General features: G+C 48.1%; 1 protein-coding gene across 1 annotated transcript in view; it reads left to right on the top strand.

Moving 5' to 3' along the window:
- scn5lab (sodium channel, voltage gated, type V-like, alpha b) overlaps nucleotides 1-27,551 on the top strand; it is a 197,793-nt gene that overhangs the window by 63,580 nt on the left and 106,662 nt on the right. Inside the window, exons 12-14 of the mRNA XM_078231635.1 lie at nucleotides 2,767-3,005; nucleotides 10,792-10,965; nucleotides 16,554-16,910. Coding sequence (XP_078087761.1) covers nucleotides 2,767-3,005; nucleotides 10,792-10,965; nucleotides 16,554-16,910 — 770 coding nt within the window. The remainder of the gene's footprint in view (nucleotides 1-2,766; nucleotides 3,006-10,791; nucleotides 10,966-16,553; nucleotides 16,911-27,551) is intronic.

The following is a 27,551-nucleotide window of genomic DNA, read 5'->3' as shown; positions in this document are numbered from 1 at the left end:
TCCTTGGAACTAGTTGGGCTGAATGGCCTGTTTCTGCACTGTGCATGCCATGTATTTCAGTGTCACAGAATACTAAACAAATGTCATTGAAAACCGGCTTTGTAATTAAATTAGCAAATACAACCCTCTTGTCCTTTGAAGCATTCCCTTTGTTGAGTTGAAGCTGTGATCTGAAGCTAAATTAAACCCCAACTAATGTCCTTCCAGCATGTTTACATGTAAACACGATAATCATTCTAACTCGGTTGTATACAATCATTCCTTGCTTTCATGTTCCCTCAGCTGCTTCCTTTAAGCTGAGCTATTGACAAATAAAGACATTCGATAATGTACAGCTCACATTTCAGGGATCGATGCAGTGAGGATACACTGTGGTGGTCGGTGTGCGCTTTACAGATTGCCTCATCTCTAACCCCAGCAGCAGAACCAATAGAAACAGCACTGGGCTGACAAAGCCTGTGATGGTGTCCATTCATGGCCATGGATAACCTCATGATGTTCCCCATTAAACATATAGCCAAGCGTGTGAAGTACATGCTGCTAGATTTAAAGGGGAGTTATTTGGTCAGGCGATGGGAAAAGCATCGAGATAAGTTTGATTTGATTTATTATTGCCACATGTATTGGGATACAGTGAAAAGTATTGTTTCTTGTGCACTATACTGACAAAGCATATTGTTCATAGAGTACAGAGGGGAGGAGGAAAGGAGAGAGAAATCAAGACTCTCTCCTTGTCTCCCCCTACTCTCTCCCCCTCCTCTCTCTGTCTCTCTCTCTCTCTCTCTCCCTCTCTCTTCCTTTCTCCCTGTTCTCTTTCCCCCTCTCCTCTCTCTCTCTCTCTCTCTCCCTCCTCTCTCTCCTCTCTCTCTCTGTCTCCCCCTCCTCTATCTCCTCTCTATCTCCCTCTCCTCTCTCGCTCACTCTTTCTTTCTCTCTCCCCCTCTTCTCTCTCTCTCTCTCCCTCTCCCTGTCTCCCTGTTCTCTCTCCCCCTCTCCTCTCTCTCTCCCACTCCTCTCCCTCTCTCCCCATCTCTCCTTTCTCTCTCTCCCCCCCCCTTCTCTCTCTCTCTCTGTCTCCCCCTCCTCTATCTCCTCTCTGTTGTAATGTGGGAAACAGAATCATGGAAGGTATCGCACAGGAGGAGCCCGTGGACTCTGCACGAGGTCATTTGGAACACAATCTAATGAGTCCCACTCTCCAGCTCTTTCTCCTTATCACTGCAATTTTCTGTCCCTTTAAGTATTTGTCCAGTCACCTCATGAGGGCAATTCAGAATGGGCAATAAATGCTGGCCCTAACCAGCGACCCCCACATGCTTTGGGGTGGCACAGTGGTTAGCACTGCTACCTCACAGCGCCAGGGACCCAGGTTCGACTCCTGCCTCGGGTCACTGTCTGTGTGGAGTTTGCACGTTCTCCCCATGTCTGTGTGGGTTTCCTCCAGGTGCTCCGGTTTCCCCCCACAGTCCGAAAGACGTGCAGGTTAGGTGGAAACCAGCCTCCCATCCATTGACTCAGTCTACACTTCCCGCTGCCTCGGAAAAGCAGCCAACATAATTAAGGACCCCACGCACCCCGGACATTCTCTCTTCCACCTTCCTCCATCGGAAAAGGATACAAAAGTCTGAGGTCACGTACCAACCGACTCAAGAACAGCTTCTTCCCTGCTGCTGTCAGACTTTTGAAAGAATCAGACTTTTGAAAGAACTTACCTTGCATTAAGTTGATCTTTCTCTACACCCTAGCTATGACTGTAACACTACATTCTGCTCTCTCTCGTTTCCTTCTCTATGAACGGTATGCTTTGTCTGTATAGCGCGCAAGAAACAATACTTTTCACTGTATATTAATACATGTGACAATAATAAACCAAATCAAATCAAATCAAATGGATTGGCCATGCTAAATTGACCCTAGTGTAAGCGGATTAGCAGAGTAAATGTGTGGAGTTACAAGAATAGGGTCTGGGTGGGATGAGGTCAGTACAGACTTGATGAGCCGAATGGCCTCCTTCTGTACTGTAGGGATTCTATGATTAAATGTATAAAAGAAACGATGGCCTTGTGATGTTATCGCTGGACTATTAATCCAGAAACTCAGCTAATGTTCTGGGGACCCGGGTTCCAATCCCAGCACGGCAGATGGTGGAATTTGAATTCAATAAAAAGTATCTGGAATTAAGAATCTACTGATGACCATGAAACCATTGTCGATTGTCAGAAAACCCATTTGGTTCACCCATCTGCCATCCTTACCCAGTCTGGCCTACATGTGACTCCAGAGCCACAGCAATGTGGTTGTCTCCCAACTGCCCTCGGGCAACTAGAGATGGGCAATAAGTGCTGGCCAGCCAGCGACGCCCATGTCCCACGAATGAATAAAACAAATTGCTTGAGTATTGGCTTTGACGTTGTGCAGAATATCACAGTTTGGGTTACAAGCTATGATTTCAAGAAGAAATTAGATATAGCTCTTGGGGCTAAAGGGATCAAGGGATATGGGAGGACAAGGGGGGGGATCAGGATATTGAATTTGATGATCAGCCATGATCAAAATGAATGCCGGAGCAGGCTCGAAGGGCTGAATGGCCTCCTCCTGCTTCTAGTTTCTATGTAAGGCAGTAAGCAAGATCTTGCATTTCTGTTGCGCCTTTCACAACCTCGAAACACCACGATGCTTTTAGGGACTGTAACCATGGTGAGGGTTCCACGATTATGCTTTAACTGAACCCCTCACACTAACCCTCCTATCTGCTTTCACTCCTAGAACTTGAAGAATCTCACCTGAAATATTCCCGCTGCTGGTATCACTTTACCCAAACATTTCTTATCTGGAACTGCTGCCCTTTGTGGATAAGAATAAAGAAAATATTGAAATATATTGTGATGGATCCTTTCCTGGACCTAGCGATCACTATCTGTATTGTACTGAACACCCTCTTCATGGCAATGGAGCACCGACCAATGTCCAAAGAATTTGAAAATATGCTCTACGTGGGGAACTTGGTAAGAAGCAGATTGTGTTTTCAATGAAGTTAAACTGTAGAATAACTTTGAGAATGTAACCTTTAATTCTGTGATGCGTTATTCTGCGCCTATGTTTACATGTCTGTGTGTGTGTGTATCTGTTTATGTGTGGCTGTGTGTGTACGTGTGTGTACATCTATGCATATCTACATGTGTGTGCATATCTGTGTGTGCGCGTGTCTGTGTATATGTTTGTGGGTGGATGTGTGTTGTATGTGTTTTTCTGTGTGTGCATGAGTGTTTGTGTGTGCGGGGTTGCACGGTGACACAGTGGTTAGCACTGCTGCCTCACAGCGCCAGGAACCAGGGTTCGATTCCTGGCTTGGGTCGCTGTCTGTGCGGAGTCTGCACGTTCTCCCCGTGTCTGTGTGGGTTTCCTCCGGGTGCTCCGATTTCCTCCCACAGTCCGAAAGACGTGCTGGTTAGGGTGCATTGGCCGTGCTAAATTCTCCCTCAGTGTACCCGAACAGGCACCGGAGTGTGGCGACTGGGGGATTTTCACAGTAACTTCATTGCAGTGTTAATGTAAGACAACTTGTGATGAATAAATAAACTTTAAAGTGGAGGGCTGCATTTTGTGTGAGGTGCATCGTGTGTGTGTGTATGTGGGGGTGCATTTATGTGCCAGTGCTTCAGCATGTATGTGGGTAGTTATCTGTGTGATTTTATTGAGATGTGTGTATGTGTGTTTGTATGTATAGGTGTATTGTTTGCGGTATGTGTATAGAGATATATCTCTATAAGCATATAGGGGATTAGCGGGTGTTTGGATTGCTGTGGACATTGGTTTGAGATGTTGAGATTCATAATTGTAATCTCATCAACTGGGATGGCCATCTACACTCAGCAGCTGCTCTGTACACTGGGGAATTGAACTATTTCAACCCTTTGAACTGAAGAGATTGTGAGAGTTTCGTATCTCGGACACACTCAGTTTGTTCAAGTGTTGACAACTTTTCCGTTCAGATTCTTCCCTGCTTTTGGAGAGGGGGAAATGGGAATGGAGATCGGTCTTTAGTATAGGCCATGGGAAAATGATGCTCTCTCCACAGTGCGGGTTAGCATCTTCCAGCATGACAGCAGAAAATTACTGCATGACATTGCCTAGTATATCCACACAGAAACAGAGCATTCAGCCCAACAGCTCCATGCCAATGTTCATCTTACACGTCAGCCAAGGGGCGGCATGGTGGCACAGTGGTTTGCACTGCTGACTCACAGTGCCAGGGACCCGGGTTCAATTCCCGCCTTGGGTCACTGTCTGTGTGGAGTTTGCACATTCTCCCCATGTCTGCGTAGGTTTCCTCCAGGTGCTCCAGTTTCCCCCCACAGTCCAAAGGGTTAGGTGCATTGGCCATGCTAAATTGCCCCTTGGTGTCAGGGGGTCTAGTTGGGGTAAATGCCTGGAGTTATGGGGATAGGGCTTGGGTGGGATTGTGGTCGGTGCAGACTCGATGGCCCGAATGGCCTCCTTCTGCACTGTAGGGATTCTATGATTCTTAACTTCTACCCTTACTTTGTCTAACTTGTTTATCTTCATTTACGGGATGTGGGCGTCGCTGGCTAGACCAGCATTTATTACCCATCCCTAATTGTCCTTGAGAAGGTGGTGGTGAGCTGCCTTCTTGAGCCGCTGCAGTCCATGTGGTGTAGGTACACCCACAGTGCTGTTAGGGAGGGAGTTCCATGATTTTAACCCAGTCACAGTGAAGGAAGAGTAATATATTTCAAAGACAGGATGGTGAGTGGCTTGGAGTGGAACCTCCAGGTGGTGGCGATCTCAGGTATCTGCTGCCCTTGTCCTTCTAGGTTCTAGTGATCGTGGGTTTGGAAGGTGCTGTAGAAGGAGCCTTGGTGAGTTACTGCAGTGCATCTTGTAGATGATGCACACGGCTGTTACTGTGCGTTAGTGGAGGAAGTGAATGTTAAAAGTGTTGGATGTGGTGCCAATCAAGCGGGTTGCTTTGTCCTGGATGGTGTCAAGCTTCTTGAGTGTTGTTGGAGCTGCACTCATCCAGGGAAGTGGAGAGTATTGTCGATGATGGACAGGCTTTAGGGAGTCCAGTGGTGAGTTCTATTGCTGCAGTAATCCCAATCTTTAGCTTGTTCTTGTAGTCAGAGTATTTATATGTGTTTAAATGTATGCACGTTGTGGCACAGTGGCACAGTGGTTAGCACTGTGGCCTCACAACCCCAATGACCTGGGTTTGATTCCTGGCTTGGGTCACTATCTGTGCGGAATCTGTACGTCCTCCCCATGTCTGCGTGGGTTTCCTCTGAGTGCTCCGCTTTCCTCCCACAGTCCTGGTTAGGTGGATTAGCCATGCAAAATTGCCCCTTACTGTTCTCCCTAACAGCACTGTGGGTGTACTTACACCACATGGACTGCAGTGGCTCAAGAAGGCAGCTCACCACCTTCTCAAGGGTTGCAGGGTTCGGGCCAGCCTGGGTATGACTCTGAGTCGGTGCAGACACAATGGGCTGAATGGCCTCCTTCTGCACTGTGGGGATTCCATGAACTGCTCTATGTGGCCACATCTGCAGTCTGATCCTATCCACCAGCAACATAGGAACATAGGATTGAGGAGCAGGAGTAGGCCGTTCAGCCCATCGAGTCTGCTGCACCATTCAATGAGTACATGGCTGATCTGAACATGGTCTCTGCCCCAATTTCCCACCTTCGCCCCACTCCTCTGTTTATGAAGATTCAAACTCAACGTTGCAGATATTCAAAGGCCCAGTCCACTGCGCTCTGGGAGGAGAATTCCACAGAGTAACCACCCTCTGAGAGAGAGAGAGAATCACTCCTCAAAGGAACATGAAGCGTGAGACTTTGTCTCGCTGGGCGTATTGCTGCTGCTGTAATAATAATAATCGGCCAGCTCTTGCCAGCCTAGTCCGCCTGAGCTCTCAATAGTATCAGTCTCCTTTCAGCAGCTGTCAGGGACTGGGACACGGACACTCAGCTGCCTCTGTGTGAAGTGAGTGGTCTTAGCCGCGAAGCTATTGAAGCAATCTAATCTCCAGCCCGAAAATGTGTAGCATACTGAGATAAGAGTAACAAGCGGCACCACATGTGTGATTTGAAATCTCCGTACAGGCCACTCGTTGCCGTGGCTCTTTGCTTGGCTGGGTTATATGATGGGGTTGCCTACGGGAGTGAACCTTCAGCGTTTGCATTCACCTTCCTTTAAACTCTGCAATTTTGGTCACTTCTGCATCCCACCCCCTCTCCCCCCACTCCCTCTCCCCCCACTCTCTCTCCCCCCACTCCCTCCCACGCCACTCCCCTGTATTTCCTTTGCTCCACCATTGATGCCCGGGTGCTATTCTCTGGAATACTCCCTCAACACTGCATTGGAGACTCATTGCTTTAGAATGTGGCTCAGAACCACAACTTTTAACTTCCATGTGTGTGTCCATTTGTACATGTGTGTTTGTGTGAGTCTGTGCCTATTAGTCTGTGTGTGCCATTGTGTGTATGCATGTCATCGTGTAATTGTGTGCATGTATGCCATAGGGTGCATGTGTGTGATTGTGAGCATGTGTCTGATTGTGTGTGATTGTGTACATGTATGTCAGTGTGTGTGTGTGTGTGGTTTTGTAAGGATCATGCTCTTGCTGATGGTGACTTTGGAGCGGGGGGTGATGTGGGTGGAGGGAGAGGCATGTAATTACGCAGGGTGATGATGTTTCTGAATCCCACTGGGCAGCACGGTGGCAGAGTGGTTGGCACTGCTGCCTCACAGTGCCATGGATCCGGGTTCGATTCCAGCCTCGGGTCAATGTCTGTGCTGAGTCTGCATGTTATCCCCATGTCTGCGTGGGTTTCCCCCGGGTGCTCTGGTTTCCTCCCACAATCCAAAGATATGCGGGTTAGGTTGATTGGCCATGCTAAATTGACCCGAGTGTCAAGGGACACGGCACGGTAGCACAGTGGTTAGCACTGCTGCTTCACAGCTCCAGGGTCCCGGGTTCGATTCCCGGCTCGGGTCACTGTCTGTGTGGAGTTTGCACATTCTCCTCGTGTCTGCGTGGGTTTCCTCCGGGTGCTCCGGTTTCCTCCCACAGTCCAAAGATGTGCGGGTTAGGTTGATTGGCCAGGTTAAAAATTGCCCCTTAGAGTCCTGGGATGTGTAGGTTAGAGGGATTAGCGGGTAAAATATGTGGGGGTAGGGCCTGGGTGGGATTGTGGTCAGTGCAGACTCGATGGGCCGAATGGCCTCCTTCTGCACTGTAGGGTTTCTATGATTCTATGATTCTATGAATTAGCAGGGTACATACATGGGATTACGGGAATAGGGCCTGGGTGAGATTGTAGTCAGTGTAGACTCGATGGGTCAAATGGCCTCCTTCCGCACTGTCGGATTCTATGATTCCACCTCCACCAAAATTAAGTTCTGGGCAGGAGAGTCCATGGGCAACTCTCCCGCCACCAATGTGCACACACGCACACACACACAATTACACACACACAGACACACACTCACACACACTCACATACACACAATCGCACACAATCACACACAATCACACACACGCGCACACACACAATTACACACACACACACACACACACACACACAATTACACACACACACACACGCGCACATGCACATAATCACGCACACAATCACGCGCAGACATACACACAATCACACACACAATCACACACACACACACAATCACACACACGCGCACACACACACACAATCACACACACAGGTTACTGTGGGAGGCGAGGGAGGAGATTGCGGAGCCTTTGGCGATGATCTTTGCATCGTCGATGGAGACGGGAGAGGTTCCGGAGGATTGGAGGATTGCAGATGTGGTCCCTATATTCAAGAAAGGGAACAGGGACAGCCCGGGAAATTACCGACCGGTGAGTCTAACCTCAGTGGTTGGTAAGTTGATGGAGAGGATCCTGAGAGACAGGATTTATGATCATCTAGAGAAGTTTAGTATGATCAAAAGTAGTCAGCACGGCTTTGTCAAGGGCAGGTCGTGCCTTACGAGCCTGGTTGAGTTCTTTGAAAATGTGACCAAACACATTGACGAAGGAAGAGCGGTGGATGTGGTCTATATGGACTTCAGCAAGGCGTTCGATAAGGTCCCCCATGCAAGACTTCTTGAGAAAGTGAGAGGGCATGGGATCCAAGGGGCTGTTGCCTTGTGGATCCAGAACTGGCTTGCCTGCAGAAGGCAGAGAGTGGCTGTGGAGGGGTCTTTCTCTGCATGGAGGTCAGTGACCAGTGGAGTGCCCCAGGGATCTGTTCTGGGACCCTTGCTGTTTGTCATTTTCATAAATGACCTGGATGAGGAAGTGGAGGGATGGGTTGGTAAGTTTGCTGATGACACCAAGGTAGGTGGTGTTGTGGATAGTTTGGAGGGATGTCAGAAGTTGCAGCGAGACATAGATAGAATGCAAGACTGGGCGGAGAAGTGGCAGATGGACTTCAACCCGGATAAGTGTGTAGTGATCCATTTTGGCAGATCCAATGGGATGAAGCAGCAGTATAATATGAAGGGTACCATTCTTAGCAGTGTAGAGGATCAGAAGGACCTTGGGGTCCGGGTCCATAGGACTCTTAAATCGGCCTCGCAGGTGGAGGATGCGGTCAAGAAGGCGTACGGCGTACTAGCCTTCATTAATCGAGGGATTGAGTTTAGGAGTCGGGAGATAATGCTGCAGCTTTATAGGACCCTGGTTAGACCCCACTTGGAGTACTGCGCGCAGTTCTGGTCACCTCATTACAGGAAAGATGTTGAAGCCATTGAAAGGGTGCAGAGGAGATTTACAAGGATGTTGCCTGGATTGGGGGGCATGCCTTATGAGGATAGGTTGAGGGAGCTTGGTCTCTTCTCCCTGGAGAGACGAAGGATGAGAGGTGACCTGATAGAGGTTTACAAGATGTTGAGAGGTCTGGATAGGGTAGACTCTCAGAGGCTATTTCCAAGGGCTGAAATGGTTGCTACGAGAGGACACAGGTTTAAGGTGCTGGGGGGTAGGTACAGAGGAGATGTCAGGGGTAAGTTTTTCACTCAGAGGGTGGTGGGTGAGTGGAATCGGCTGACGTCGGTGGTGGTGGAGGCAAACTCGTTGGGGTCTTTTAAGAGACTTCTGGATGAGTACATGGGATTTAATGGGATTGAGGGCTATAGATAGGCCTAGAGGTAGGGATATGATCAGCGCAACTTGTGGGCCGAAGGGCCTGTTTGTGCTGTGGCTTTCTATGTTCTACGTTCTAATCACACACACACACGCGCACACACACAATTACACACTCACACACACACACACGCGCACATGCACACAATCACACACAGACATACACACAATCACACACACAATCACGCACAGACATACACACAATCACACACACAATCACACACACACACACACACAATCACACACACATACGCACATATACACATAATCTCATAATCACACGCATACACGCAATCACATACACACAATCACGCACACACTCAGACATTCACACACACACATACAATCACTCACACACACACAAATGTACACACAATCACACACCACACGTACACAATCACATACACACAATCACACACACATATACTCACACACACACACACACACACGTACACACAGTCACACACATCAAAGCCCTTAAGTGGCTAATAATGATCACTGAAATATCTCATCCCGCTGCCACTGGCCCTAACCCAGCTGTCGGTGAGCTATGCAGTGAGCACAACTGGTGAACCATGTGGATTGCTTGTGAACTCAACAACAGTCTAAAACTAGAGGGCATAGGTTTAAGGTGAGAGGGGAGAGATACGGAATGGTCCAAAGGAGCAATGTTTTCACACAGAGGTTGGTGAGTGTCTGGAACAAGCTGCCAGAGGTAGTAGTAGTGGTGGATACAATTTTGTCTTTTAAAAAGTATTTAGACAGTTACATGGGTAAGATGGGTATAGAGGGATATGGGCCAAATGTGGGCAATTGGGACTAGTTAGGGGTTTAAAAAAAGAGCGGCATGGACAAGTTGGGCCGAAGGGCCTGTTTCCATGCTGTAAACCTCGATGACTCTATGACAATGGGGGCTGGGTTACCTCAATCAAAGGCACTCAGCGCCTGGTCAAGAGACTGAACATAGGGAGGGCGGAGGTGCCACTGAGAGGCAACCCCGTGTCCTTGCTGCTGATGCTCCGACACCACTCCCTGCAGCCTCCCCCCTCCCTTTCCACCACCAGCTGCATTACTCAGCTGTAGCCTGGCTCCTCTGCAATCCTGGGGGATGTATTTACAGCGCCGGCCCAGTCTCCTCGGTGGCGCTGCTGAGCACAGATCGAACGGCAGCATTTGCTCCGATGGTGGAAGAGTTAATTCTTCATGGCGTTGGAAAACAGTTGATTGGCAGGGTGATCACAGCTTGAGTGATAAATATTTAGTCTGACTGCTCAGCTTTGATTTGTTTTCATTCCCGAGTGTGGGGAGATAATTGTTATCAATCGCAGTGAGATGGCGTGAGGCTCCTTCAACAAACAAGTGGGAATTTCTCGAGCTGTGGATGCCCAGTAGCAGACAGTACCCCGCACACTGTGCGTGGATGGTACCTCCTGCCTTCCATCTAAGAATAGTGTTGCGTTGGGCTGGGAATTGTCCCTGGAGGGAAGGCGAGTGAGTGTGTTGGGGGGGAAAGGGGGTGCAGTGGGGGGAGTGGTGAGGGGATGGGGCCGGGGCGATTTCCTGTCGCTGCTCTGACACAACTTCCTGTTTTCCACAGGTCTTCACAGCCATTTTCACAGCCGAGATGGTTTTAAAAATCATTGCCTTGGACCCGTACCACTACTTCCAACAGGGCTGGAACATATTCGACAGCATCATTGTCTGCCTGAGCTTGATCGAGCTGGGCCTCGCCAGGGTGGACGGCCTGTCAGTGTTGCGTTCTTTCAGACTGGTATTGTCCTCTTCCTTTTCATTCTTAACCATTCACCTGAGTGATTACATTAGCCCCCAGCACACATCTCACCGCTTACACTATCTTTTTTTATTCATTCGGGGGACATGGGCATCGCTGGCTGGGCCAGCATTTTTTGCCCATCCCTCATTACCCGAGGGCAGTTAAGAGTTAACCACATTGCTGTGGCTCTGGAGTCACATGTAGGCCAGGCCAGGTAAGGACGGCAGATTTCCTTCCCTGAAGGACATCAGTGAACCAGATGGGTTTTTCCGACAATCGCCAATGGTTTCATGGTCATCAGTAGGTTCTTAATTCCAGATATTTTTTATTGAGTTCAGAAGATTGCGAGGTGATCTTATTGAAGTATAAGGACCGGAAACTTCCCAAAATTGCACAGAGTGTTGGTACAGGCGAGGAAACCGAAGCTCGCAGGCTGCACAGGCGGACTTTCTCACCATATTGAATAACACTGTACAATTTCAATGGGGAGCAGAGATTCACACAGCCAGCTGGAGGGGCGGGGCCTAAGGAAACCAGCAATGCTGGGAATCCTGAGAGTAGACTGCCCAATCTCCCATTTAAATAAAAAACCCACAGACTTGGGGAACAACCTCCCCTCTCCCCTTCTGCCCCACCTTGCACATCCACAGACATCAAGACCCCCCAAAGACATGAGGAACAATGCCCCCCCCCCCACCTCCCCCATGGACATCGAGACCCCCAAATGGATATGGGAATCCCTCGCCCCAAGGATATTGAGACCCCCACGGACACTGAGAACCACCCCAATGCATATCGAGACCCCACACACAGAAGGGCAATCCCTCCCCCACATTGGATAAGGATATCAAGGAATATGAAATAAAGGCAAATTAAAGGAGTTGAGGTCAGCTGAGCTCTAATAGTCTGGTAGAACTGACTCGAGGAGCTGAATGGCCTCCCCCTGTTTCTGGGGAGGACTTACACCACACAGGCTGCAGCGGTTCAAGATGGCAGCTCACGGCCCTTCTCGGGGGCAAGTCGGAATGGGCAACAGATGATGCCTGAGTCAGTGACTCCCACATTTTAAAAGATTGTCAATACTTAACCCTGCTGCCAATTTGCAGGGACCAATGGAGGTGGATGAGGGGTGGGCTAGGGCCAGGAGCTGTGCTTCCTCCAGCTGTCTAATTCACCTTAAAGGAAACACCATCCACACCTCGGTCTTTCCCCAGTGTTTAGGGAAATGTACTAACCAGTGTTAGCCACTCAAATTCACAGCTGCAGCACACTTTAGAGGTCCAAAGACCTCATGCATTTATAATAATAGAGCCATAGAGATTTATAGCATGGAAACAGGCCCTTCGGCCCAACGTGTCCATGCCGTCCGGTTTTTACCACTAAGCTAGTCCCAATTGCCTGCGTTGGCCCATATCCCTCTGTATCCATGTAACCATCTAAATTATTTTTAAAAGACAAAATTGTACCCTCCTCTACTACTACCTCTGGCAGCTTGTTCCAGACACTCACCACCCTTTGTGTGAAAAAATTGCCCCTCTGGACCCTTTTGTATCTCTCCCCTCTCACCTTTAACCTATGCCCTCTAGTTTTAGACTCTCCTATCTTTTGGAAAAGATATTGACTATCTAGCTGATCTATGCTCCTCATTATTTTATAGACCTCTATAAGGTCACGCTGAAGCCTCCTACGCTAAAGGGAAAAAAGTCCCAGTCTATCCAGCCTCTCCTTATAACTCAAACCATCAAGTCCCGGTAGCATCACTGTACATCTTTTCTGCATTCTTTCCAGTTTAATGACATCCTTTCTATAATATGGTGACCAGAACTGTATTCCAAGTGTGGCCTTACCAATGTCTTGTACAATTTGTGTCATATAAGGCTACGTTTCCATCACCATTTAACATTGTCTGTTATGTTTATGGAATACACCCTTAAACAGCTGTAAATCAGAACTAACATATCAATAGGCGGGTTCCCTTTGAACCTGCTCATGGCCATCGAGGCTTTCACAGCATTTCAATAGAGGCATAATTTTATTTTAATAATCATCTCCATAACTCCTCTCACAATCTGGGCCTTGAATATGCCAGGCTAGCTAATAATTAATATTAACATATTATCTCTCAACGTTTGAACCATTTAAAAACTAATTTATTCTGGGGGTGTGGGCATTGCTAGCTAGGCCAGCAATTATTGCCCATCCCTCATTCCTCTTGAGAAAGTGGTGGTGAGATACTTTCTTGAACCACTGAGGTCTGCGTGGTGTAGGTGCACCCACAGTGCTGTTCCAGGATTTTAACCCAGTGATAGAGAAGTTTTAGTTCATTTATTAGTGTCACAAGTAGGCTGACATTAACACTACAATGAAGTCAGTGTGAAAATCCCCTAGTCGCCACACTCCGGTGCCTGTTTGGGTGCACTGAGGAAGAATTTAGCACGGCCAATACACCGAACCAGCACGTCTTTCAGACTGTGGGAGGAAACCGGAGCACCCAGAGGAAACCCACGCAGACACGAGGAGAACATGCAAACTCCACACAGACAGTGACCCAAGCCGGGAATTGAACCCGGGTCCCTGGCGCTGTGAGGCAGCAGTGCTAACCACTGTGCCATTGTGCCACCGTAAGGAACATTGATATTCATGGAGGAGAAATGAACAAAAGGATAAGCAAGATAAAGAGAGCGCTTGAGAATTGATTAGTGAATAACACGAAAGGAAGCCCATGTTAGAATTCAGGTCAGAAACTCCAAAGTGTTTTATGAAGTCCGCTGGGCGGCACGGTAGCACAGTGGTTAGCACTGCTGCTTCACAGCTCCAGGGACCTGGGTTCGATTCCCGGCTTGGGTCACTGTCTGTGTGGAGTTTGCACATTCTCCTCGTGTCTGCGTGGGTTTCCTCCGGGTACTCCGGTTTCCTCCCACAGTCCAAAGATGTGCGGGTTAGGTTGATTGGCCGTGCTAAAATTGCCCCTTAGTGTCTTGAGGTGGGTAGGTTAGAGGGATTAGCGGGTAAATATGTAGGGATATGGGGGTATGGCCTGGGTGGGATTGTGGTCGGTGTAGACTCGATGGGCCGAATGGCGTCCTTCTACATTGTAGGGTTTCTATGATTTCTATGATTCTATAAGTTTTGTACTTTGAATTTGGCTAAAGTGAGCATGATGTGTTTCACCTTAGGTACAATTGAAATGACCCACTAGGGAGCTTTTATCAAACAATGTTTATTTAAGTGTACAGTCAAGATGTATAAAAAGAACATTAGCAAAAACTTTTACCAATTACAAACGAAAAAAAAATCATCATATAATGTAACCCTTAATGAATACAAGAAATGTACCAATCAAACAAAACAATTGTCACAGGTTTAACATGGCAAATATAAAAGCTCAAGTGATGTTGGAACAGAGTCCTTTGGCTGGAGAATTGAGACTCTGACTTCTCAGCTTTGAAAGCCCTCTGGATAGGCACCCAGAAAAGCTTGAAGTCAGAACAGCTTCCAAAACACCAGGAAGAGAAAGACTCTAGTTGAGCCCAACCACCAACAGCAGAGTTTCCACTCCAGGAAGGCCAGGAACTTACTTCCAGTTAACAGCAGAATTTCCAATAACAGAGAGAGAGAGAGAAACACTTATTTTCAGTCTGATGTCCACCCCCTTCTAAACTAAAACTGAAAATGAATCCTTAGATTTTTACCTGGGGAGAAACCACCTGACTTTGATTTGTCAGTCAGTCTTCCCCCTCACAATGCAAGGCATAAAAGATCCCCGGGTAAAAATAAACAAAACCCCATTTAAACCATTGAAGTAGCAATGAAAGAATTTCTAGCAGACGGCCCAGCAATAATGAGAAAAAAAAACGGAAAAGACCACAAGATATAGGAGCAGAATTAGACCAGTTGGCCCATTGAGTCTGCTCCGCCATTCAATCATGGCTGATATGATTCTCATCCCCATTATCCTGCCTTCTCCCTGTAACCCTTGATCCCCTCATTGATCAAGAACCTATCTCTGTCTTAAAGACACTCAATGACCTGGCCTCCATAGCCTTCTGTGGCAATGAGTTCCACAGATTCACCACCCTCTGGCTGAAGAAATTCCTCCTCATCTCTATTTTAAAGGAGTGTTCCTCTAGCCTGAGGTTGTACCCTTGAGATCTAGTCTGTCTCACTTGTGGAAACGTCCTCTCCACGTTCACTCTATCCAGGCCTCGCAGTATTCTGTGGGCTGACAAGTGCTTGGGACCTGATGGGCTTCATCGTGGGGTCTTAAAATAAGTGACTAATGAGGTCATCAATGCATTGGTTTTAATTTTTCAAAGCTCCAAGATTTGAGGTAGGTCCATTAGATTGGAAGATAGCAATTGTAACCCCATTATTCAAAGAGGGAGGGATTGTGGGGAGTCTTGACAAGGTGGATGTGGCGAGGATGTTTCCTCTTGTGGGAGAATCTAGAACTAATGTCACACCCAAAAGACCTGTGTCGTTATGTAAATAGTAAAACTGAAGAAAAGGTAGGACAAATGAGGGAACAAAAAGGAAATCTTCTTATGGTGGCAAAGGGCATGGTTGAGATTGAGATATGGAATCATCACAGCACAGATTCAGATCAGTCGAGCATCCCAGTTAGCCCTGCAAATGCCCATCCAACTCACTTTTGAAGTCTTTGATCACCTCTGCTTCCACCACCCTCCTCAGCAGCAAGTTCCAGATCATTGCTGATTGCTGAGTTATAAAAGGCTCTTCCTCACATCCCTCCAATATTCCTGGGGCAATCCTTTCACTGGCATCCTCGTGTTCTTAAAACTTCAGCCTCTCTGTGTCCCCCTTTTGTAAAACTTGTACACCTCCATCAGATCCCGCATCATAGAATCACTACAGTGCAGAAGGAGGCCATTCAGCCCATTGAGTCTGCACCGACAACAGTCCCACCCAGGCCCTATCCCCGTAATCCCACAAATTTACCCCTAGAATCCCTCTAACCTACGCATCCTGGGACACTAAGGGACAATTTAGCACAGCCAATGCACCTACCCGTACATCTGTGCCCTGTGGGAGGAAAACCGGATCACCCAGAGGAAACCCACACTGACACAGGGAGAATGTGCAAACTCCACACAGACCTCTCACAACTCCTTCACTCCAAGGAGAACAACTGAAGCTTCCCCAGCCTGGGCCAGAATGTTGCACACCCCCCAGCCACCCACCTCCCAACCACCCCCCTCCCTCCCAGCCACCACCCCCCCACCCTCCCCCTCTCCCCCACAGGCGGGTCAGCATTTGTTGCCAATCCCTTAATTGTCCTTAAATTGAGTGACTTGCTAGACTATTTCAGAGGGCGCTCCAGCCCTTATTCCTTGTGTTTCCCTTTGGACTACCCAATCCAATGAATAAAACCTAATGTGTTTATTTGCACAATCAGATTTAAAGATAATGGGCCTCAGGCTTTCAGTTGACTTGTTGAGCTTCAATTCATTGGGAGACATTCATTCAACTTTCCTTCCTCTTCACCCATTCATTGTGTCTTATTTATTACTCCGTGAATGTATGTTGTCTGATGTAATTTTTTTTTGTCCAATCTTACTTCACAGCTCAGAGTTTTCAAACTGGCAAAGTCGTGGCCCACCCTCAACACACTCATTAAGATCATCGGTAACTCGATGGGCGCTTTGGGCAACCTGACCCTTGTCCTGGCCATCATCGTCTTCATCTTTGCCGTGGTCGGGATGCAACTGTTTGGCAAAAGCTACAGCAAGTCTGTTTGTAAAATCTCCACCAAATGCCAGCTCCCACGCTGGCACATGTCCGACTTCTTCCATTCCTTCCTCATTGTGTTCCGGGTTCTGTGCGGCGAGTGGATCGAAACCATGTGGGATTGTATGGAGGTGGCTGGGCAGCCCTTGTGCATCCTTGTCTTCATGCTGGTCATGGTGATCGGAAACCTCGTGGTAAGTCCCAAAATTGTTTTAAAATTCATTCGTGGGACATGGGCGTCGCTGGCTGGCCACCATTTATTGCCCATCCCTAGTTGCCCTTGAGAAGGTGGTGGTGAGCTGCCTTCTTGAATCGCTGCAGTCAATGTGCTGTGGGTTAACCCACAATGCCGCTAGAGAAGGAATTCCAGGATTTTGACCCAGCAACTGTGAAGGAACTGCGATATATTTCCAAGTCAGGATGGTGAGTGGCTTGGAGGGGAACTTGCAGGTGGTGGTGTTCCCAGGTATCTGCTGCCCTTGTCCTTCTAGATGGAAGTGGTCGTGGGTTTGGAAGGTGCGGTCTAAGGATCTTTGGTGAATTGCTTCAGTGCATCTTGCAGACAGTACACACTGCTGCTACTGAGCATCGGTGGTGGAAGGATTGAATGTTTGTAGATGTGGTGCCAATCAAGCGGGGCTGCTTTGTCCTGGATGGTGTCAAGCTTAAGTGTTGTTGGAGCCGCACCCATCCAGGCAAGTGGAGAGTATTCCATCACACTCCTGACTTGTGCCTTGTAGATGGTGGACAGGCTTTGGGGAGTCAGGAGGTGGGTTACTCGCCGCAGTATTCCTAGCCTCTGACCTGCTCTTGTAGCCACTGTGTTTATGTAGTGAGTCCAGTTGAGTTTCTGGTCAATGGTGACCCCAAGTTATGTTTCTGGGTTTTTCACTCGCTCTTCTACTGGGGCTCCGCACCACCAACTGTTCCCACAATCCAACCCACACCCTCACACATATTGCCGGAATTTCCAGAGTGGGCGAGGCTCACAGAACGGCATTCTCTGTTAGCCTTGGGCAGGCGAGGCGGTAAAATTCTGGTAATAGTTTACCTTTAAAACAAATCACCTTGAAATTACAGCACAGGAGCAATCCACTTAACCCAACTGGTCTCTGTGAGGGGTTCGGCTTCACATTAGGCTCCTTCCCTGTGTTCATTTATCCTAATAACATAGCTTTCTATTTCTTTATCTACATAAGCTTATTTGCTTAATACACCTGTGCTATTTGCATCAAGCACTCTCTGTGCAAGCAAGTTGCATTTCTAACCACCCTCCGAGTTAACTATCTCAGAGATTCCCGACTTGATTTATTTATTAATGTCACAAGTAAGTTGACATTAACTGCAATGAAGTTACTGTGAAAATCCCCTAGTCGCCACACTCCGGTGCCTGTTTGGATATACTGAGGGAGAATTTAGCACGGCCACCTAACCAGCAGGTCTTTCGGACTGTGGGAGGAAACCGGAGCACCCGGAGGAAACCCACGCAGACACGGGGAAAATGTGCAAACTCCACACAGACAGTGACTCAAGTTGGGAATCGAACCCGGGTCCCTGGCGCTGTGAGGCAGCAGTGCTAACCGCTGTGCCACCGTGCTGCCCTGTCAAACTAGCCAGGATCTACAGTAGTCTGTATGTCTTCTGATCTACCAGCACATAGCCCCACTATAAACGTGTCATGATGCTGTCAATGTGGAGCACCACCCAATCATTAAACCAATTCCCGCCCCCCAGCTGACCTCAAGCCTACTCATCTATTGGAGCTGTGGAATCACACTAGGAGATGATTGACCCTTGACTCCTTTGCGAGCACTCAATGACTGCAGTCCACTTATCCCCATTCCCTCTACAGTACAACAACGACTACACTTTAAAATGCTTCATGGGACAGGCTATGGAGGTGAGAGGTGACCTGACCTGGTCTATAAAATTATGACAGGGTTTTTTTTAAATTCGTTGGTGGGTGGGAGGGAGATCTTTGAATATTTTTCAGGCAGAGCTAGATAGCTTGATTAACGGTGGGGGGGGGGGGGGGGGGGGGGGGGTGCAGCGGAAGGTTACCGGGAGTAGGCAGGAATGTGGCAGCCATGATCCCATTGAATGGCAGACGGAGCTAGCTCGAGGGGCCGAGTGGCCTCCTCCTGCTCCTAATTCAAATGTCCACATGTTCAATTTGATATGAATGCCGCTGGCAAGGTCACTGTCTTATTTCCCGTCCCCAATTGCCCCTTGAGAAGGTAGTGGTGAGCTGTTTCTTCGAATGGGCTACATTCCATGTGGTGTAGGTACACCCCCAGTGCTGTTCGGGAGGGAGTTCCAGGATTTTGACCCACTGACAGCAAAGGAACAGCGATAACGTTCCAAGTCAAGGTAGAGTACAGATGCCATGAAGCTTTTTCTGCACTGGGGCTAAAACTAGGAGCCATAAATTTACAGAAGTCATTCATAAATTCAACAATGAATTCAGGAGAAACTTCTTTATCCAGAGAGTGTGGGACGCACTAGGACAAGAAGTAGTTGAGGCGGGTCGCACAGGTACATTTAAGCAGAAGCTAGGCAAGGACACAAGAAACTACAAAGGGTCGTGAATGTAGCCCAGTCCATCACGGAAACCAGCCTCCCATCCATTGACTCCATCTACACTTCCTGCTGCCTCGGAAAAGCAGCCAGCATAATCAAGGACCTCACACAGCCCGGACATTCTCTCTTCCACCTTCTTCCTTCAGGAACAAGGTATAAAAGTCTGAGGACACAGACCAACCAATTCAAGAACAGTCATAGAGTTATAGTCAGAGAGGTTTACAGCATGGAAACAGGCCCTGCGGCCCAACTTGTCCATGCCACCCAGTTTTTACCATTAAGCTAATCCCAATTGCCCCCATTTGGCCCACATCCCTCTATACCCATCTTACCCAAGCAACTGTCTAAATGCTTTTTAAAAGACAAAATTGTACCCGCCTCTACTACTACCTCTGGCAGCTCGTTCCAGACACTCACCACCCTCTGTGTGAAAAAATTGCCTGCTGCCATCAGATTTTTGAATGGACCCACCATATATTAAACTGATCTTTCTCTACACCCTAACTGTAACTGCAACACTACATGCTGCATCTTCCCCTTTCTTCCTCTCCTATGTACTCTGTACAGTATGCTTTGTCTGTATAGCGCGCAAGATACAATGCTTTTCACTGTATGAAATACATGTGACAAGAATAAATCAAATCAAAGAGAAAACAAAATAGAATGATATTCCAATAGGATTCAGAAATGTGGGGCAGGAGAAGGTACTAGTGAAGCATAAATCTTGGCAAAGAGCAGTTGGAACACATAGCCTGCCTTTGTTGTAAATTCAATTTAATGTCTTGTTCTCTAGTGTTTGGGGTGTTGTGAGGTGGTGAACAGCTCAATATAGCTCCTTGTTCTTACTTTTAAGCTTGTAAGCTGCAGATATTTTCTTCTGATTCATTCCCAATAAAGGGAAATCCTCAATTTGCAGGCAGCAGTTGTTTGCGACACCATGGCACAGTGGTTCGCACTGTTGCTGCACAGCGCCAGGGACACGGGTTCAATTCCGGCCCTGGGTGACTGTCTGTGTGGAGTTTGCACATTCTCCCCGTGTCAACATGGATTTCCTCCGGGTGCTCCAGTTTCCTCCCACACTCCAAAGATGTGCGGGTTAGGTTGATTGGCCATGCTAAGTTGCCCCTTTGGATTTGCAGGGTAAATATGTGGGGTTACGGGATTAGGTGGAATTGTGGTCAGTGCAGACTCGATGGGCCAAATGGCCCCCTTCTGCACTGTAGGGATTCTATGAGTCCAGCCCTGGGTCATGTCTGTGTTGAGTTTGTATGTTCCTCCCGTGTGGGTTTCCCCCGGGTGCTCCGGTTTCCTCCCACAGTCCGAAAGACGAGCTGGTTAGGTGGATTGGCCGTGCTAAATTGCTCCTTCGTATCAGGGGGACTAGCAGGATAAATATATGGGGTTACAGAGATCGGGTATCGGTGGGATTGTTGTCAGTGCAGGCTCGATGGGCCAAATGGCCTCCTCCTACACTGTTAGGATTCTATTGCCGATGGTTTAGCCGGGGGACCTACTGGCAACAGAGTTCAGTTCCCTCAGTCCTCGATATTGAAAGGAGGCATTGGGATCAGGTTCTGACGTTGATTGGTATCAGCACCTATTCCTTGTTCCGTATCAGGCCGTGCTAATTGCGATTAGATTGTGTGCAACCGGAACGCAATGAGAGGCAAAATCCAACCACCACTGTAATTCGTGAGAAAGGGTAAAAAACAGCGAAACACCTTATCTTAGTGGCAGCTCAGATTAATTAGTTTTAAAGTTCAGTGAGGCAGATATTTGCACAGTGAGATAAAGCACTAGTTAATGTATTCTTTTGGATGATTTCGTAGGCAAGCTCCCCGCTCTTTGTGTTCTCAGATCTTTAACACTTACTGAACCATTCGGGCAGATATGGCCTTCATTTAACTTCTCCAATGACGATTTTAGCAGCCGGTATTAGTGGCATTTAAGTGGTGGAGCAATATATTTCATTAAACTGCAAAGAACAGACAGCTCAGAAACAGGCCATTCGGCCCAACCAGTCTGTACTGGTGCTTATTTACCAAGAATGGTAGAATCAGGGTTATATTACTGGAATAGCAATCCAGTGGCCTGGACTATTCATAGAATCATAGAATCCCTACAGTGCAGAAGGAGGTCATTCGGCCCATCGAGTCTGCATCGACCACAATCCTACCCAGGGCAGCAGGGTAGCACAGTGGTTAGCACTGCTGCTTCACAGCTCCAGGGACCGGCTTGGGTCACTGCCTGTGTGGAGTTTGCACATTCTCCTCCTGTCTGCGTGGGTTTCCTCCGGGTGCTCCGGTTTCCTCCCACAGTCCAAAGATGTGCAGGTTAGGTTGATTGGCCATGCTAAAATTGCCCTTTGTGTCCTGGGATGCGTAGGTTAGAGGGATTAGTGGGTAAAATATGTAGGGATATGGGAGTAGGGCCTGGGTGGGATTGTGGTCGGTGCAGACTCGATGGGCCGAATGGCCTCTTTCTGTGCTGTAGGATTTCTAAGAGGCCCTATTTCCATAACCCCACATATTTACCCTGCTAATCCACCTGATACTCGGGTCAATTTAGCATGGCCAATCAACTTAACCCGCACGTTTTTGGACTGTGGGAGGAAATCGGAGCACCCGGAGGAAACCCACGCAGACACAGGGAGAATGTGCAAACTCCACACAGACAGTGACCCGAGGCCGGAATTAAACCCGGGTCCCTGGTGCTGTGCCAGCGTGCCACCCCAAGCGGTGGTCTTCCCAAGTATCTGCTGCCCTTGTCCTTCTAGATGGTAGCGGCCGTGAATTTGGAAGGTATTTCCTAAGGAGCCTTGGTGAGTTGCTGCAGTGCATCTCGTAGATGGTACACACAGCTGACACTGGGCGTCGGTGGTGGAGGGATTGAATGTTTGTGGATAGAGACATGAAGTTGACTGACAACTATGACAGCCGTAAGAATTTGTTGATTGGTAATACTGCAGCGATTCGAGCACAAGCTATTTTTAGGCAAAGCATATTTTTTCTAAAAGGTTTTATTTATAGGGAGAAAGTACTTTAACACAGTTTGAGCCTTGTTTTCTAGGCTGGTGAGGTGGTGGCCGCCATGGATAATTACTACAGTGAGAGATGTCAAACTAAATAGTTCTGTAGCCACATATATGGCTCGCGATGACAGCTGCCCTCATTACAGAGCCCTATATTTAACCTTGCACCAATCACTGCAGAAGTGTTTCGGGCAGGGAGAAGTGACATTTTCAAATGGTTTAACAAAGAGAAAATCACCACATGCACATCAAAAAAGCAGACTGAGGGGTGTTGGATCTACTCAGTCAGTAGCACTTAAATTTCTGAGTCACCAACTTGTACGTCTTTGCCTTGTTCCTGGATTAGAATGTACAATCGGGGCTGACACTCCCATACAGTTCTGAAGGAGAGCTGTACTGTTCTCCTCGAAGTGGGATGTTAAATCTAGGTCCTGTTTCTTTCCTTTAACTGGAATATTAAAGACCCCTCTGTTTTTATATTTAAAGCACAAAGAGGAGTTTGCTTGCCTCCGTCCCCGGAGGTAATGCACAGAGGTACAAGAGGTACAGAAAGCATCCTTCGGGTGCTCCGGTTTCCTCCCACCGTCCAAAGATGGTGCGGATTAGGTTGATTGGCCATGGTAAATTGACCCCAGTGTCAGGGACAGTAGCAGGGTAAATACGTGGGGTCAGGGGGATAGGGTCAGGCTGGCATTTATGTCAGTGCAGACTCGATGGGCCGAATGGCCTCCTTCTGCACAGTAGGGATTCTATGATTCTATGCAGCTGAACTGACTGCACTGGCTCAGTCCATAGCTCTCCCACTTCAGACAGGCCATAGGTTCAAGACTCACCCTAGAGCCTTGGGCGCAATATCAAAGCCCAAGGGAGTGCTGCACTGTCAGAGGTGCCGTCTTTCAGATTAAAAGTTAACCTGAGCCCCCCCTCCCCTTGTCTGCCCCCTCAGATGGTTGTAAATGGCCTTATTTCAAGAAAAAAGAGAGAAATTCCCCCCTTCGGGTGTAGGCCTCTATTGCTCCACAACCAACCTCTTGTAACTTATAGAAATCATAGAATCATAGAAACCCTACAGTGCAGAAAGAGGCCATTCGGCCCATCGAGTCTGCACCGACCACAATCCCACCCAGGCCCTATCCCCATATCCCCACATATTTACTCGCTAATCCCTCTAACCTATGCATCCCGTGACACTAAGGGGCAATTTTAGCATGGCCAATTAACCTAACCCGCACATCTTTGGACCGTGGGAGGAAACCGGAGCACCCGGAGGAAACCCACGCAGACACGAGGAGAATGTGCAAACTCCACACAGACAGTGACCCAAGCCGGGAATCGAACCCAGATCCCTGGAGCTGTGAAGCAGCAGTGCTAACCACTGTGCTACCGTGCCGCCCCTGATTATTATTCACATCACTGTTTGTGGGGCAGCTTGCTGTGCGCAAATTGGCTGCCATGTTTCCCACATTATAACTGTGACTACAAAAAACATGAATTAGAAACATAGGAAAAAAAATAGGAGCAGGCGAAGGCCATTCGGCCCTTCAAGCCTGTGCCGCTATTTATTACGATCATGGCCGAAAATCCAACTCACTTGCCTGATCCCGCCTTCCTCTGGCTGGCAAGCACTGTGGGGCATGGTGAGGTCTTGAAAGGTGCTATATAAATACAGGCTTCTTGTTTTCTTGTTTAAACTGGGACTTTCTTGAAGAGGGCAGGGTTCCTTGTCCAACAAATCTCCGTCACCCAATAGCACAAATTGAGTCTTTCATTTGGGTTTGACAGCTAAGTAATTAATTGTACATGTAATGCTTTGAAATGTAACAAGGTGTAAGTGAAGATCTTTCCTTGTTTATTGATTCACGGGATGTGGGCGTCGCTGGCTGGGCCAGCATTTGTTGCCCATCTTTAATTGCCCTTGGATTGAGTCGCTCGCTTGGCAGGGACAGTTAAAGTTAAACCTTATTTATTCGTCACAAGGCTTACATTAACACTGCAATGAAGTTACTGTGAAATTCCCCTAGTTGCCTCACCCCGGCGCCTGTTCGGGTCAATGCACCAAACCAGCACGTCTTTCAGATTGTGGGAGGAAACCGGAGCAGCCGGAGGAAACCCACGCAGACACGGGGAGAATGTGCAGACTCCACAGAGCTTGGGTCACTGTCTGTGTGGAGTTTGCACATTCTCCCTGTGTCTGAGTGGGTTTCCTCCGGGTGCTCCGGTTTCCTCCCACAGTCCAGAGATGTGCGGGTTATGTTGATTGACCATGTTAGAGAGTTAAGAGTCAACCACATTGCTGTGGCTCTGGAGTCACATGTAGGCCAGACCAGGTAAGGGCAGCAGATTTCCCTTTCTTAAAGGACATTAGTTTATTTATTAGTGTCGCAATGAGACTTACATTAAGGCTTACATTGGGGCGACACAGTGGCACTGCTGCCTCACAGCGCCAGGGACCCTGGTTCAATTCCGGCCTCGGGTCACTGTCTCTGCAGAGTCTTCACGTTCTCCCCGTGTCTGCGTGGGTTTCCTCCGGGTGCTCCGGTTTCCTCCACAGTCCAAAGATTTGAGGGTTAGGTTGATTGGCCATGGTAAATTGCCCCTTAGTGTCAGGGGATTAGCAGGGGGTTATGTGGGGTTATGGGAATAGGGCCTGGTATGGATTTGAGGTCAATCCAAACTCGATGGGCCGAACAGACTCCATAGAATTGCATTCCATGAACACTGCAATGAAGTTAAAATCCCCTTAGTGAATCAGATGGGTTTTTACAACAATCGATGATAGCCTCATGGTCACCAATACTGAAGCCAGCTTTGTGATTCCAGGTGTTTTATTGATCAGTTAACTTTAAAACCTGATTGAATTCAAATTCTACCAGCTGCCATGTCCCCATGGTGTTCGAAGAGCAAAGAAAAGTACAGCACAGGAGCAGGCCCTTTGGCCCTCCAAGCCTGTGCTGATCATGTGCCTTAACTAAACCAAAAAGAAAACCTTTTGGGCCTCTGGATTATTAGTCCAGTGATAGTATCAACTGACCATTAGTTCTCCTGGAAAGCCTGTGGCCAGAATGTTATGGTTGTTCACGCGCTGGCGGGATTTTCCCATGCCGCTGCAGTGAATGGAGATTTGGTTGGGCGTCAAATTCTCCGACCTCGCTGCAGCGGGAGCGTTGGCATGAACGGCTGGTAAGATCGCGCCCAAAGGCTTTTGCTGTGGTCTAAAAACAGAACATTGTCCTTCAATACTGAAAACAAGAGGGGCGGCACGGTGGCACAGTGGTTAGTATTATTGCCTCACAGGGCCAGGGACCCGGGTTCGATTCCGGCCTCGGGTCACTGAGTTGGACGATCAGCCATGATCATCATGAATTGCAGAGCAGGCTCGAAGGGCCAAATGGCCTCCTCCTTCTCCTATCTTCTCTGCTTTTGTGTGGAGTTTGCATGTTCTCCCCGTGTCTGCGTGGGTTTCCTCCGGGTGCTCCGGTTTCCTCCCGCACTCCAAAGATGTGCGGGTTAGGTGGATTGGCCATGCTAAATTGCCCCTTAGAGTCAGGGGGACTAGCTAGGGTAAATACATGGGGTTACGGGAATAGGGCTTGGGTGGGATTGTTGTCGGTGCAGACTCAATGGGCCGAATGGCCTTCTTCTGCACTTTTGGGATTCTATGATTCTATAGAAGAGATCTGGCATTATCTGGGGGCCCATAGCTATTTTTAAAAAATCCTTGACACAATACAGGTCGTTATGTGACCACAAAGAATTAACGTTAAAAAAGATTGTTTGATTAATGGATTAAACATTGCGTCGGGCAGCTAGAATTCTCCTGCTAATTCCCAAATAGGAATTGAGGCCGCCAGGACGAAATAACATCACCAAAGCTGGAACAGATCTGGCCAGGAAACAAGTCCCTGTTCCGCCGTCACACCAGGTGATTGACAGCAACATGAAAGAACATTCTCTCCACTGGGAAGGGTGCCACTGGAGTGTTGTCAGGTGCTGCCTTGGCACCTCCTGTCCCAAAGCTTTGACAGCTGTGAAATGAATGGATTGTGAGCGGGGGAAGTGGACCAGGCTGGATTGAGACACAGACAACAACAAAAAGCAAACATAACTGGAGGCTTCGCACGTAGGCTACCTCGCTGTGATGAGGATCACTTGCTGGAAATCAATCTCTCGGTTTTGTCTGCAACTTTAACAAGATTTGATGACTCTAAATAACTTTCAGAGGAGGAATTTATTTGATTTGATTTTATTATTGCCACATATATACAGTGAAAAGTATTGTTTCTTGCGCGCTGTACAGACAAAGCATACCGTTCATAGAGAAGGAAAGGAGAGAGTGCAGAATGCAGTGTTACAGTCATAGCTAGGGTGTAGAGAAAGATCAACTTAATGCGATGTACGTCCATTCAAAACTCTGATGGCAGCAGGGAAGAAGCTGCTCTTGAGTCGGTTGGTACATGATCTCAGACTTTTGTATCTTTTTCCTGACGGAGGAAGGTGGAAGAGGGAATGTCCGGGGTGCGTGAGGTCCATGATTATGCCGGCTGCTTTTCCAAGGCAGCGGGAAGTGTAGACAGAGTCAATGGATGGGAGGCTGGTTTGCTTGATGGACTGGGCTTCATTCACGATCCTCTGTAGTTTCTTGCGGTCTTGAATAGAACCAAGCTGTGATACAACCAGAAAGGATGCTTTCTATGGTGCATCTGTAAAGGTTGGTGAGAGTTGTAGCTGACATGCCAAATTTCCTTAGCCTCCTGAGGAGGTAAAGGTGTTGGTGGGCTTTCTTTAACTATGGCGTCAGCATGGAGGGAGCAGGACAGGTTGTTGGCGAACTGGAAATTTAAACGCTGTGTGGGTGCAGACTCGATGGGCTGAATGGCCTCCTGTAGGGATGCTATGATTCTATCAATAACCAGGGGGCATAGGCTTAAGGTAAATTGCAGGAGATTTCAAGGGAATATGAGGAAAAACCTTTCACCCAGAGGGTGGTGGGAATCTGGAACTGTGTGGAGTTTGCACATTCTCCCCGTGTTTGCGTGGGTTTCCTCCGGGTGCTCAGGTTCCCTCCCACACTCCAAAGATGGGGCGGCATGGTGGCACAATGGTTAGCACTGCTGCCTCATAGCATCAGGGACCTGAGTTCAATTCCCTGCTTGGGTCACTGTCTGTGTGGACTTTGCACGTTCTCCCTGTGGCTGCGTGGGTTTCCTCCGGGTGCTCAGGTTTC

The sequence above is a fragment of the Mustelus asterias genome, chromosome 2, assembly GCF_964213995.1.
Source record: "Mustelus asterias chromosome 2, sMusAst1.hap1.1, whole genome shotgun sequence".
Taxonomy (NCBI): domain Eukaryota; kingdom Metazoa; phylum Chordata; class Chondrichthyes; order Carcharhiniformes; family Triakidae; genus Mustelus; species Mustelus asterias.
The sequence above is the reverse complement of the archived record's forward strand: the minus strand, read 5'-3'. Positions and strand labels throughout refer to the sequence as shown.